General features: G+C 45.9%; 1 protein-coding gene across 1 annotated transcript; it reads right to left on the reverse strand.

Annotated features, from left to right (window-relative positions):
• Positions 1-2,309: 2,309 nt before the first annotated feature.
• On the reverse strand, positions 2,310-13,824 carry LOC106590489 (eukaryotic translation initiation factor 2 subunit 3). The gene is made up of 11 exons (XM_014181576.3): positions 13,539-13,824; positions 12,724-12,787; positions 9,122-9,249; positions 8,749-8,965; positions 8,489-8,647; positions 8,185-8,319; positions 8,002-8,096; positions 7,673-7,817; positions 7,407-7,576; positions 7,051-7,223; positions 2,310-3,028 (listed from the first exon to the last, which is right to left on the reverse strand). Exons 1-11 carry the CDS (start codon positions 13,614-13,616, stop codon positions 2,965-2,967), a joined length of 1,428 nt encoding a protein of 475 aa, XP_014037051.1. The 5' UTR covers positions 13,617-13,824; the 3' UTR covers positions 2,310-2,964.
• Between the last annotated feature and the right edge of the window lie 225 nt (positions 13,825-14,049).

Below are 14,049 nucleotides of genomic sequence, written 5' to 3' on the forward strand. Positions count from 1 at the left end.
ATTGCAAAATAATCTGAACCTTTTTGTCTAAAAATGATGCAGAAAAACGAATCTATGCTTTTGTCACTTCGAGATTAGACTACTGCAATGCTCTACTCTCCATCTACCCGGATAAAGCACTAAATACATTTCAGCTAGTGCTAAATACGGTTGCTGGAATCATGAGTAGAACCCCAAAATTAGAACATATTACTTCAGTGTTAGCCTCTCTACACTGGCTTCCTGATTTCAATTTTTTTTTAATCCTGGCCTCTTCATCTCGTAGAAACTGGTGAAGATTTTCAAACTCCTCCCTAATCTGTCTCTTTGTTTGCTGGGCCTGTGCTCTGGAGACAGTGAGAGGAATGGTAGTTATTATCAGGTAATCCCAGGCATCTACAGTATGTAGAGATCACAGAATTCTCTCCTCACATTGATGTGTTCCTGCTGTTTGATCACAGGTTTGTTGAATAATATTTAAATCCTACAGCTTCTCCTATAAGGGCTTCAGGCCAGTCTGGAATTCCTCCTGGTATGAGCGGTTGTTTACGGAGAAAGAGAGAAAGGAGCGTGGAGGATAACAATGACATATTTTTGCAGTGGTTTAAAAAGTACCCAATTGTCATACTTGTCGTAAAAGTAAAGATACCTTAATAGAAAATGACTCAAGTAAAAGTGAAAGTCACCCAGTAAAATATTACTTGAGTAAAAGTCTAAAAGTATTTGGTTTTCAATATACTTAAGTATCAAAAGTACATTTAATTGCTAAAATATACTTAAGTATCAAAAGTAAAAGTATAAATCATTTCAAATTCTTTATATTCAGCAAATCAGACAGCACTATTTTCTTGTTTTTAATTTTTATACTTACAGATAGCCAGGGGCACACTACATAATTTACAAACTAAGCATTTGTGTTTAGTGAGTCCGCCAGATCAATGGCAGTAGGGATGACAAGGAATGACCATTTTCCTGTCCTGCTAAGTACTCAAAATGTAACTAGTACTTTTGGGTGTCAGGGAAAATGTATAGAGTAAAAAGTACATTATTTTCTTCAGGAATCTAGAAAAGTAAAAGTTGTCCAAAGTATAAATAGTAAAGTACAGATACCCCAAAAAATGACTTAAGTTGTATTTTAAAGTATTTTTTACTTAAGTACTTTACACCACTATATTTTTGTTAATCTATATGAACAACTTCAGTGTCAAATTTAACATCTTTAACCAATTGTAACTTATGGTCCTGTGCAGCTTCTATGGGTCTGATTCTGAACTTGTTTTTTAAAATCCTCCAGCCAGAAGAGTTTGAGTTTCTCACTGTGCAGAGTGCAGAGCTACTCCGATCCTGTAGGACTTTTTTGGATCGCTTGTTGGACTTATTGGATCTCTTCTCCTACTAACAGGACATCCTTTCCTTCCTTCTCTCGCCAATGTTCCTGCAGACAGGATGCTTTGACCACACGGCAGGATGACAGGATCCCTGAAGATGTCAATACACACAGGACAGGAGCGCTCCTCCTTTGGGAGAGTCAGTTTGGGAGGCTTTTTCTCCTCTGGTGGAAGAGGTGCAGGAGCAGTTTCCTCCTGAGGTTGAGGTTTGCCTATCTTCTCACTTGTTACCACCTCCTCTGTAATGGCTGAAATGAAAGGTTTCAGTTTTAATATTGGTAATATGAACCCCAACATTTCACTTTGTCACACCTTTTCTATCACAATGTTAACAATAAGTAGAAATACATGGAATTACTAACAATGTGAGTCATTACCTGTTTATCTTTCAATTTGTAGTCTTTCAGCAAGACTGTTGAACTTCATATTCCTCAGGATCTCTAGTGAGATCCTCACAGCCCCCTCCAGTCCATAGGCCTCCCCCATCGTATCCACAGCCCCCTCCAGTCCATAGGCCTCCCCCATCGTATCCACAGCCCCCTCCAGTCCATAGGCCTCCCTGCGTTCTCTAGCTGTACTGTTGTGAGGGGACAAAAATCATCCAGCATGCCCTTTTTCCAGGTACTATTGAAATCGCTTTACTGTAAAAATCCAAGCACTCCATTGGGTAAGACTGAACTGATTTTCACCCCAAGTTGAGTTAACGGTGGAGTTTACAGGTAAATCATTAGCGTGCGCTTATACTGTAGCTGTATTTAGGCTTTACAGAAGCTGTGACTAATCCACAATAGGACAGGATCTTCAAAGATGGAAGCCATTTCCCCACCCTTCTTTTATTCTTTCCACAAGACTGCTTCGATTGGACAGAAACATACCTAAATAGAATAATAAATGGGGCCAATCACATTCTATAGCATATTAAAAACACACACACTTACAGGCTTTTGTTCCAAATGTGCATTTTATTAGATTCCACTGAAAGCAGTTGACAGCAGAACACACACAGCACTATCAACCCTCTGTTCCTCTCCCGTCTGTGGCAGGGCTTATTCCGGAGGGAGCAACGCTTACTGTACAGCCAGATAGAAATATAACAAGACAGGATTTTCCATCAGGTGGAATGAATAGGGACTCGTGTCATCTCAGCTCTATCCATTACATTGCCATCTGTAGCATTGTGAGTGTTGCCCCCTGTTCAGTCAGTCACAGTCCTGCTTTGGGAGACTCATCTTAAAACCCCTGACCAGCTACCTTCCCTTACCCCTCCCTGGACGTATCTCAATACTCTACTGTGGCTTCCTCTCCTCGTCTATTCTCCTTCGTCTGCACTGATCTGAAAACAAGACAGGTAAGCAGTAGATTTCTAATACAAGTAATCTGCTTTCCCCTGTCCCAGGTCTTTATAAGTGCAGATGAGAGAAGACAAAGTGATGAAGCCAGTTTAGACTATTGCGATGCAGCCTCCTCCCTTCCCCCTCCTGGGGCAGGTATTCTCTTTTTCAACTTGAACAGGTGTTGGTGTATGAAAAAGAGTATGTTGGGCATGTCGTCTGGTTGAGAGGGTGTTGCCATGAAGACACACTTCCTGTCTGGTTCCTCAGTCGTCGTCCACCGTGGGGGTGATGGTCACCCCCCTCCTGATCTGGCCCCAGCCAATCAGACTGCAGAGAGGGAAGAGAACCAATGAGACACGGGTTTGGAGGGGGTAGTCGCACTTCGCTTCACAGGTAATATTACATTTCATTACAACGGTTTGATTTGTTTGATCTGAGCAATTTTTTCTTAGCTAGCTACATAGCCGTCTTTGTATCAAAGATAATTGTGTAGTTTAGAGTTTAGAGTAATTATCGAGGTTAGCTAGCCAGCCAGCTGTTTTCGTCCTCCTAACTTAGTCAACACTGCTAGCTAGCCAACTAGCCAACTTCTACCGACTAGCAGCACTGTAGAAACTATTACATTACAACGGAACGACTTGATTAGTGTAGTGCTAGCTAGCTACATAGCTGTCTTTGCTGTATTTGTATCTAAGATAATTGTGTAGTTTAGAGTAATTTATCGAGGTTAGCTAGCCAGCCGCGCCGCCGTTGTCCAGACTTAGTCAACACACCTAGTCTTCATCAAACCCACTGCTAGCTAGCCAACCTTTACTGACTAGCAGCACTGTAGAAACTAATACACTACAACGGAACGATTTGACTAGTGCAGTGTTAGTTGTCTTTGTCATAGTTTGATAACTGTGTAGTTTAGAGTAATTATCGAGGTTAGCTAGCCAGCTATTTTTCGTCCCCCGCGACACCATAGTTGCTTTTGTATCATGATAAGGTGTAGTACTGAAACTATCGAGGTTACCTAGCCAGCTACACGTTCAAACAAAGTCAACAACGCAGCCACTGCTAGCTAGCCTACTTCACCAGCCAGCAGTACTGTATCATCTTCGTCATTTTAGTCAATAACATTTTTGCAACGTAAGCTTAACTTTCTGAACATTCGAGAAGTGTAGTCCACTTGTCATTCCAATCTCCTTTGCATTAGCGTAGCCTCTTCTGTAGCCTGTCAACTATGTGTCTGTCTATCCCTGTTCTCTCCCCTCTGCACAGGCCACACGAACGCTTCACACCGCGTGGCCGCTGCCACTCTAACCTGGTGGTCCCAGCGAGCACGACCCACGTGGAGTTCCAGGTCTCCGGCAGCCTCTGGAACTGCCGGTCTGCAGCCAACAAGGCAGAGTTAATCTCAGCCTATGCTACCCTCCAGCATCTCAACTTCTTGTCACTGACGGAAACATGGATTACCCCAGATAACACTCCTACTGCTCTGTTCTCGTCTGCCCACGTGTTCTCGCATACCCCGAGAGCATCTGGCCAGCGGGGTGGTGGCACTGGAATCCTCATCTCTCCCAAGTGGACATTCTCTCTTTCTCCCCTTACCCATCTGTCTATCTCCTCATTTGAATTCCATGCTGTCACAGTTACCAGCCCTTTCAAGCTTAACATCCTTATCATTTATCGCCCTCCAGGTTCCCTTGGAGAGTTCATCAATGAGCTTCACGTCTTGATAAGTTCCTTTCCTGAGGATGGCTCACCTATCACAGTTCTGGGTGACTTTAACCTCCCCACGTCTACCTTTGACTCATTCCTCTCTGCCTCCTTTCCACTCCTCTCCTCTTTTGACCTCACCCTCTAACCTTCCCCCCCCTACTCACAAGGCAGGCAATACGCTTGACCTCATCTTTACTAGATGCTGTTCGTCCACTAATCTCATTGCAACTCCCCTCCAAGTCGCCGACCACTACCTTGTATACTTTTCCCTCTCGCTCTCATCCAACACTTCTCACTCTGCCCCTACTCGGATGGTATTGCGCCGTCCCAACCTTCGCTCTCTCTCTCCCGCTACTCTCTCCTCTTCCATCCTATCATCTCTTCCCTCTGCTCAAACCTTCTCCAACCTATCCCCTGATTCTGCCTCCTCAACCCTCCTCTCCTCCCTTTCTGCATCCTTTGATTCTCTATGTCCCCTATCCTCCAGGCCGGCTCGGTCCTCCCCTCCTGCTCCGTGGCTCGACGACTCATTGCGAGCTCACAGAACAGGGCTCTGGGCAGCCGAGCGGAAATGGAGGAAAACTCGCCTCCCTGCGGACCTGGCATCCTTTCACTCCCTCCTCTCTACATTTTCCTCTTCTGTCTCTGCTGCTAAAGCCACTTTCTACCACTCTAAATTCCAAGCATCTGCCTCTAACCCTAGGAAGCTCTTTGCCACCTTCTCCTGAATCCTCCTCCCCCTCCCCCCTCCTCCCTCTCTGCGGATGACTTCGTCAACCATTTTGAAAAGAAGGTCGACGACATCCGAGCCTCGTTTGCTAAGTCAAACGACACCGCTGGTCCTGCTTACACTGCCCTACCCTGTGCTTTGACCTCTTTCTCCCCTCCCTCTCCAGATGAAATCTCGCGTCTTGTGACGGCCGGCCGCCCAACAACCTGTCCGCTTGACCCTATCCCCTCCTCTCTTCTCCAGACCATTTCCGGAGACCTTCTCCCTTACCTCACCTCGCTCATCAACTCATCCTTGACCGTTGGCTACGTCCCTCCCGTCTTCAAGAGAGCGAGAGTTGCACCCCTTCTGAAAAAACCTACACTCGATCCCTCCGATGTCAACAACTAGACCAGTATCCCTTCTTTCTTTTCTCTCCAAAATTCTTGAACGTGCCGTCCTTGGCCAGCTCTCCTGCTATCTCTCTCAGAATGACCTTCTCGATCCAAATCAGTCAGGTTTCAAGACTGGTCATTCAACTGAGACTGCTCTTCTCTGTGTCACGGAGGCTCTCCGCACTGCTAAAGCTAACTCTCTCTCCTCTGCTCTCATCCTCCTAGACCTATCTGCTGCCTTTGATACGGTGAACCATCAGATCCTCCTCTCCACCCTCTCAGAGTTGGGCATCTCCGGCGCGGCCCACGCTTGGATTGCGTCCTACCTGACAGGTCGCTCCTACCAGGTGGCGTGGCGAGAATCTGTCTCCGCACCACGTGCTCTCACCACTGGTGTCCCCCAGGGCTCTGTTCTAGGCCCTCTCCTATTCTCGCTATACACCAAGTCAATTGGCTCTGTCATATCCTCACATGGTCTCTCCTACCATTGCTATGCAGACGACACACAATTAATCTTCTCCTTTCCCCCTTCTGATAACCAGGTGGCGAATCGCATCTCTGCATGTCTGGCAGACATATCAGTGTGGATGACGGATCACCACCTCAAGCTGAACCTCGGCAAGACGGAGCTGCTCTTCCTCCCGGGGAAGGACTGCCCATTCCATGATCTCGCCATCACGGTTGACAACTCCATTGTGTCCTCCTCCCAGAGTGCTAAGAACCTTGGAGTGACCCTGGACAACACCCTGTCGTTCTCTACTAACATCAAGGCGGTGACCCGATCCTGTAGGTTCATGCTCTACAACATTCGCAGAGTACGACCCTGCCTCACACAGGAAGCGGCGCAGGTCCTAATCCAGGCACTTGTCATCTCCCGTCTGGATTACTGCAACTCGCTGTTGGCTGGGCTCCCTGCCTGTGCCATTAAACCCCTACAACTCATCCAGAACGCCGCAGCCCGTCTGGTGTTCAACCTTCCCAAGTTCTCTCACGTCACCCCGCTCCTCCGCTCTCTCCACTGGCTTCCTGTTGAAGCTAGCATCCGCTACAAGACCATGGTGCTTGCCTACGGAGCTGTGAAGAGAACGGCACCTCCGTACCTTCAGGCTCTGATCAGGCCCTACACCCAAACAAGGGCACTGCGTTCATCCACCTCTGGCCTGCTCGCCTCCCTACCTCTGAGGAAGCACAGTTCCCGCTCAGCCCAGTCAAAACTGTTCGCTGCTCTGGCACCCCAATGGTGGAACAAGCTCCCTCACGACGCCAGGACAGCGGAGTCAATCACCACCTTCCGGAGACACCTGAAACCCCACCTCTTTAAGGAATACCTAGGATAGGATAAAGTAATCCTTCTAACCCCCCCCTTAAAAGATTTAGATGCACTATTGTAAAGTGGTTGTTCCACTGGATATCATAAGGTGAATCCACCAATTTGTAAGTCGCTCTGGATAAGAGCGTCTGCTAAATGACTTAAATGTAAATGTAATAAACAGCCAAACACACAAAATCCAGTGAAATCAAACCCCCCTTCCCTATCTTACCGCCAATGTTTCTCCACACGACGACTGAGCGCAATCTTCTCTCCGACCTCGGTGCAGACGGGGTTGGTCAGGACGATCTTAGCCAAATCAGCCTTCACTGCACTCACTCTGCCGCCCGTAGACAGACTGCCGATGTTCACCATCAACACCTCGTTCTTAGACAGCTTCTGGACCTGAGGGGAGAAACAACAAACACAAAGACAGAAAAAAAGACCGCTTGAGTAAAAACAAAAAGACTCACTGCCTGCCGCCTCACACTGCGTCTCAGTAATCTAAAGATGCTTCCTCCTCTAAATTTAATACAAAAATCTGTATAAAATATAAAAAAATCACCAAGCCCAGGGTGCAGTGCTGACCTTGGCAGCCTTCTTGTCTCCTTCAGTGCGGACTCCCAGAAGCCTCCTCAACAGGAAGTAGGAGATTTCCAGCTCTGTGAAGATCTCTGGTAGCGCGCCGACCGCTCCCAGCACCTGACCAACCATACGGTCAGCTCTGCACAGGGTCGGGTCAATCTTAGTGCCAACACCTGGATAGGACAGAGAACACACACCTGAGTGTTTATACTGATATTAGAAACACACACCTGACCCACCATACCGTCACAACACACACACACACACACCAATGAGTCCTCCGGGTGCCGCATACTGCAGGTCGTTGTGTTCAGCGAACAGAGAGACGATCTTGGAAAAGATGGGTTTACACATCAGCTTCCCCTCATGGTCCTTAGACACAATGCCTGGACGTACCTCCAACTCCTGTCCCACCTGGAGAGACAGATATAAAAGAGGGAGGGAAGTACGGAGGGAGAGAGAACGAAGAGGAAGAGACAGGAGAGAGAAAAGAGGATGAAAGAGGTTAATGAAAAGCAGAGAGCTTCATAAGAACTTTGCACCATTGAACCACTTGCCCATGATGCTTTGAGGCAAAGGGAAGAAGCAGGTGTCCTACCTTGAGCACGCCTTTTAGTATACTACCTCCAGCCACGCCTCCTTTCAGGTCATCTACCTCACAACCCGGCTTGTTGACGTCAAATGACCGGATCACTGAAACACGTAAACGCACGCCACATCAACAAAACAGACAACACATTATTGTAAGCATAACAGAGACAGCACGTGTGTCTGTTCTTACCGATGAGTCTGGGTTCTGAGGTGAAGTCTCTGATGGGGACAGGGATCTTCTTGACAATGTATTCACACACCACCTCTATGTTGTACTTCAACTGTGCTGAGATAGGAATGATAGGTGCTCCCTCTGCCACTGTACCTACATACCCCAGGAGAGAGGTTACACACACTTCCCTCAGACAAACACACACAACAGGAAGGAGGTTACACACTTTTAAGAAGGCAGAGGGGTTAAACACAGACAGACATACTTCCCTCGGACAAACACAAACAAAGCTTTACAAGAGCGAGCTATTCCAGCCACTGACCCTGTACGAAGGCTAGGATCTGTTCGTACTGCTCTTTGGCCTGGCTCTCCTTGACCAGATCGATCTTGTTCTGGAGGATCAGGATGTGTTTGAGCTTCATGATCTCTATGGCAGCCAGGTGCTCAGAGGTCTGGGGCTGGGGACATGACTCGTTACCCGCTGGAAGAGAGGGAGGTGGGTTAAGTTACCAAGAGCTGATCAGGTGATAGGGGAGTGTGATTATTGTTCAATCAGTATTGATCAGCAGAAGTGTGTCTTACCAATGAGCAGGAGGGCAGCGTCCATGACAGCCGCTCCGTTCAGCATGGTGGCCATCAGAATGTCGTGACCGGGACAGTCCACGAAGGACACATGTCTGACCAGTTTGAAGTTGCCCTTGGTTCCAGGGATGTCTGTAGGGAACTCATCAGGAGTACTGGAGCCACACGACCTGTAGCACTCTGGCCTGGGACAGCTGGGGTCGTCCAGCTTATACACCTAGAGCAGTAAAGGGGAACTACGTCATCTATGCTTTTGGTACTGTACCATTTCCATTCACTCCTTCTACCAATGTCACGCCCCCTCGTGTGTTGCTAACAGTTACGGGTACTCCACCTTCATGTATTGGACCTAAACAGTGCGTTGTTAGCTTACCTTGGCGTTAGCGTAACCTAGCTTGATGGTGATGTTCCTCTCCAGCTCGTTCTTGAAGCGGACAGTGTGAACACCTGAGATGGCCTTGACCACCGTTGACTTTCCGTGGGCCACATGACCAATGGTGCCTACAGGGCAGGAGAGAACAGAGGGTGTTACAGGAGGTGCTCAGGCAGGAGAGAAGGGTGTTAGGGGTCAACACTCACAGCATAACATTGTCAATAATTAGCCTTTGAACCCTTATGTCAAATTTGCACATTTAATCACAGGCTAAAATTGTGAGGTCAGGTAAGGGGCAGACTATATATGGCTGAGGTCCCCAGATCTCATGTTAGACAAGACACCTGTTAGACAAAAACATCCTGTGGCGTAAGGCATTAGCATCGAATAGCCCCCGCGATATGCAACTTTCAGGGAAGTTAGGAACCAATATAAACAGGCAGTTTGAAAAAGCTAGCTTTTGCTTTCCTAACAGAAATGTGCATCCTGTAGCACAAACTCCAAAAGGTTCTGGGACACTTTAAAGTCCATTGAGAATAAGAGCACCTCCTCCCAGCTGCCCACTGCACTGAGGCTAGGAAACACTGTCACCACCAATAAACCTACGATAATTTCAATAAGCATTTTTCTACAGCTGGCCATGTTTTCCACCTGGCTACCCCTACCCCGGCCAACAGCTCTGCACCCCCCACAGCAACTTGCCCAAGCCTCCCCACTTCTCCTTCACCCAAATCCAGATAGCTGATGTTCTGAAAGAGCTGCAAAATCTGAAATGATCCGCTGCAATTGTTGCAACCCCTATTACTAGCCTGCTCAACCTCTCTTTCGTATCGTCTGAGATCCCTAAAGATTGGAAAGCTGCCGCGGTCATCCCCAGACTCTAGACCCAAACTGTTACAGACCTATATCTATCCTGCCTTTCTAAAGTCTTCAAAAGCCAAGTTGACAAACAGATCACAGATCATTTCGAATCCCGCCATGCCTTCTCCGCTATGCAATCTGGTTTCTGAGCTGGTCATGGGTGCACCTCAGCCACGCTCAAGGTCCTAAACGATATCATAACCTCCATCAATAAAAGACGATATTGTGCAGCCGTATTCATCGACCTGACCAAGGCTTTCGACTCGGTCAATCACCGCATTCTTATCGGCAGACTCGACAGCCTTGGTTTCTCAAATGACTGCCTCGCCTGGTTCACCAACTACTTCTTAGATAGAGTTCAGTGTGTCAAATCAGAGGGCCTGTTGTCCGGGCCTCTGGTAGTCTCTATGGGGGTGCCACAGGGTTCAATTCTCGGGCCGACTCTTTTCTCTGTATACATCAATGATGTTGCTCTTGCTGCTGGTGATTCTCCGATCCACCTCTACACTGACGACACCATTCTGTATACTTCTGGCCCTTCTTTGGACACTGTGTTAACAAACCTCCAGACGAGCTTCAATGCCATACAACACTCCTTCCGTGGCCTCCAACTGCAAGTAAAACTAAATGCATGCTCTTCAACCGATCGCTGCCTGCACCCGCCCGCCCGACTAGCATCACTACTCTGGATGGTTCGGACTTAGAATGGGTCAGAAATCTTTCTGATTGCCAGAAGAGCCAGAAATCTTTCTGATTGAGAGGGGGTCAAATACTTATTTCCCTCATTAAAATACAAATCAATTTATAACATTTTTGACATGCGTTTTTCTGGATGTTTTTGTTGTTATTCTGTCTCTCACTGTTCCAATAAACCTACCATTAAAATTATAGACTGATCATTTCTTTGTCAGTGGGCAAACATACAAAATCAGCAGGGGATCAAATACTTTTTTCCCCTCACTGTACAAATATCTAGGTGTTTGGTTAGACTGTAAACTCGCTTTCCAGACTCACATTAAGCATCTCCAATCCAAAATTAAATCTAGTATCGGCTTCCTATTTCGCAACAAAGCATCCTTCACTCATACTGCCAAACATACCCTCGTAAAACTGACTATCCTACCGATCCTCGACGATGTCATTTCCAAATAGCCTCCAACACTCTACTCAGCAAATTGGATGTAGTCTATCACAGAGCCATCCGTTTTGTCACCAAAGCCCCTCACTTCATATTCGTCGCCAAACCCACTGGCTCCAGGTCATCTAAGTCTTCCTAGGTAAAGCCCTGCCTTATCTCAGCTCACTGGTCACCATAGCAGCACCCACCCGTAGCACGCACCCCAGCAGGTATATTTCACTGGTCACGCCCAAAGCCAACTTCTCCTTTGGCCGCCTTTCCTTACAGTTCTCTGCTGCCAATGACTGGAACAAATTGCAAAAATCACTGAAGCTGGAGACATATCTCCCTCACTAACTTTAAGCATCAGCTGTCAGAGCAGCTTACTGATCATTGCACCTGTACATAGCCCATCTGTAAATAGCCCACCCAACTACCTCATCCCCATACTGTTATTTATATTTTTTGCTCCTTTGCACCCCAGTATCTCTACTTGCACATCTATTACTCCAGTGTAACTGTTTGTGTCGCACTGCTTTGCTTTATCTTGGCCAGGTCGCAGTTGTAAATGAGAACTTGTTCTCAGCTGGCCTACCTGATTAAATAAAAGGTGAAAAAAATAAAACACCACTGCTGCTATTAGTGTTGTCACCATACCAGTATCGCAATACTAGAAAGTAAGGAAGCAAAGAAAAAACAAAACATGAAGCAGACTTAATTTCTTGAGGAAAACAATCCTAAAGTCGGTAAAAACAGCCTTGTTGTCACATATTTATTTCTCAAGCTATAGCACACAATATTTGACAAAAGTATCATGACAATGCCTATTTCCCCTCAGGAGACTGAAAATATTTGGCATGAGTCCCCCAGATCCTCAAAAAGTTCTACAGCTACACCATCGAGAGCATCCTGACCGGTTGCGTCACCACCTGGTATGGCAACTGCTTGGCATCCGACCAGTGCGTATGGCCCAGTACATCACTGGGACCAAGCTTCCGACCATCCAGGACCTCTATACTAGGCAGTGTCAGAGGAAGGCCCAAGAAATTGTCAAAAAGTCACCCAAGTCATAGACTGTTCTCTCTGCTACCGCACAGCAAGCAGTGCCAGAGCACCAAGTCTAGGACCAAAAGGCTCATTAACAGCTTCTACCCCCCAGCCATAAGACTGCTGAACAATTAATCAAATGGCCACCCGGAGTATTTGCATTGGCACCCCCCCCCCCTTTGTTTTTACACTGCTGCTACTTGCTGTTTATCATCTATGCATAGTCACTTTACCCCTACATGGACAAATTACCTCTAACTTGTAGCCCCGCACATTGACTTGGTACCAGTAGCCTCGTGATTTTTATTTTATTGTTTTTTTTTTATTTACACTTTAATTTATTATTTAAATATTTTCTTAACTCTATTTTCTTAAAACTGCATTGTTGGTTAAGGGCTTGTAAGTAAGAATTTCATGGTAAGGTCTACTAGACCTGTTGCATTCAGCACATGTGACAAATTACATTTGATTTGATTTAAATGACCATAGAGTGGAGACTGCTTTGTGTTTCCTTTTTTGCCAAGGAAATTCTGGTATCATGACAACACTAGCTGCTACAGGGGACTGGTTCACTCACCAATGTTGATGGTGGCCTGTCTGCTGATGATCTCTTGGGAGAGAGGGGTCAGGATGGACACATCCTGTTGAGAAAACACACGTCAATGAATTAATTAAGGCATGGTACTTAATCTGGAGTGGGCTAAATAACAATGAGAGATGTAGCCATGAGAAATAAGGAATAGATTATTAATTTTGTGAGTATTATGAGCCATGACATTGTGAAGCAGACAGAGGACCGTCTGTATTATAACCTGGAAAGGGCCATCTATTCTGGATTAGTAAACGGGACCAGGCAAAGGCTGCGAGTTTAGCCTACGTACTCTGTTGACGTGACCATCAGGTGCAGATGGTACAATAAATAGTAACATCCACAGCAATAATATCTACTAATTTTACTGCTAAACATAGTTGAATTACAGCGTATCATTAAAAAAAAAGGTTTAAGTGTTGATTATAGGTCGTTCATACAAATGAATGGTTCAGACGTGCTGCTGCGACATTTCCTGTGCAGTCAGGGAAGATGATGTACTGAACAGCTGTTATACTTCCACAGACACATAAACAACGACAAATAGACCTGTAGGTCTAGAAAGCTAATGTTCCTGTATTTGAAAGAGGAAACTACATTTACTCATTAGGCGGGGCTGAATATGGACAAGCCCCACGCTGACAACCAAGCTAACGTTAGGTAGTTACTGTTAGCATGTGCCGGTAGAACAGCCGCTTTCCCGGTGCCCGCAACAACAGAATTATTCATATTTTTTCCGTTGACTTTTAGGGAACCAAACCATCACTATCCTTATCATCACTGTTGAAAAGATAAACACTCACCAGCGAATTTAAATCTTGTTTGGAAAGATGAGGCTGACCCAGCGTTATTCCAGACTCGTCACCCGCCATCTTGAACATAAAAGGAATTTCAGTATGCTGCGGAGATTGCTTGAATGATTTAATACACCGAATTCTACGCAGTACGAGTTTTCTATTGTATTATCACTAGTAAAACTTTGCAGTTATCAAAAATCAGCTGTTTTATCATGTGTCCTTTTGAATTTTACGATAGAAATGTATTATCTCGTTCTTCTTTTATGAATGAATAAAAAGAAAAGGGTCCTACAGGAGATGATGCAATATTCTAATTCACTCGCAATTCAATGTCCCTCTTTACACAGTATCCACCGTTGCGGTTGACAGCTACTGTGAATAACTATACAATTCATTCAGTTTCATCATTGTGCTTTTGTTTGATTTATTCCCTCCATCACAAAATAAAATAGAAAGAACTTCAGCTACCTGGGTCCGTCCTTTCTTGACAACGTCATTCATAATGTGTCCATTTGTA

The sequence above is a fragment of the Salmo salar genome, chromosome 29, assembly GCF_965601325.2.
Source record: "Salmo salar chromosome 29, fSalSal1, whole genome shotgun sequence".
NCBI classification, from domain to species: domain Eukaryota; kingdom Metazoa; phylum Chordata; class Actinopteri; order Salmoniformes; family Salmonidae; genus Salmo; species Salmo salar.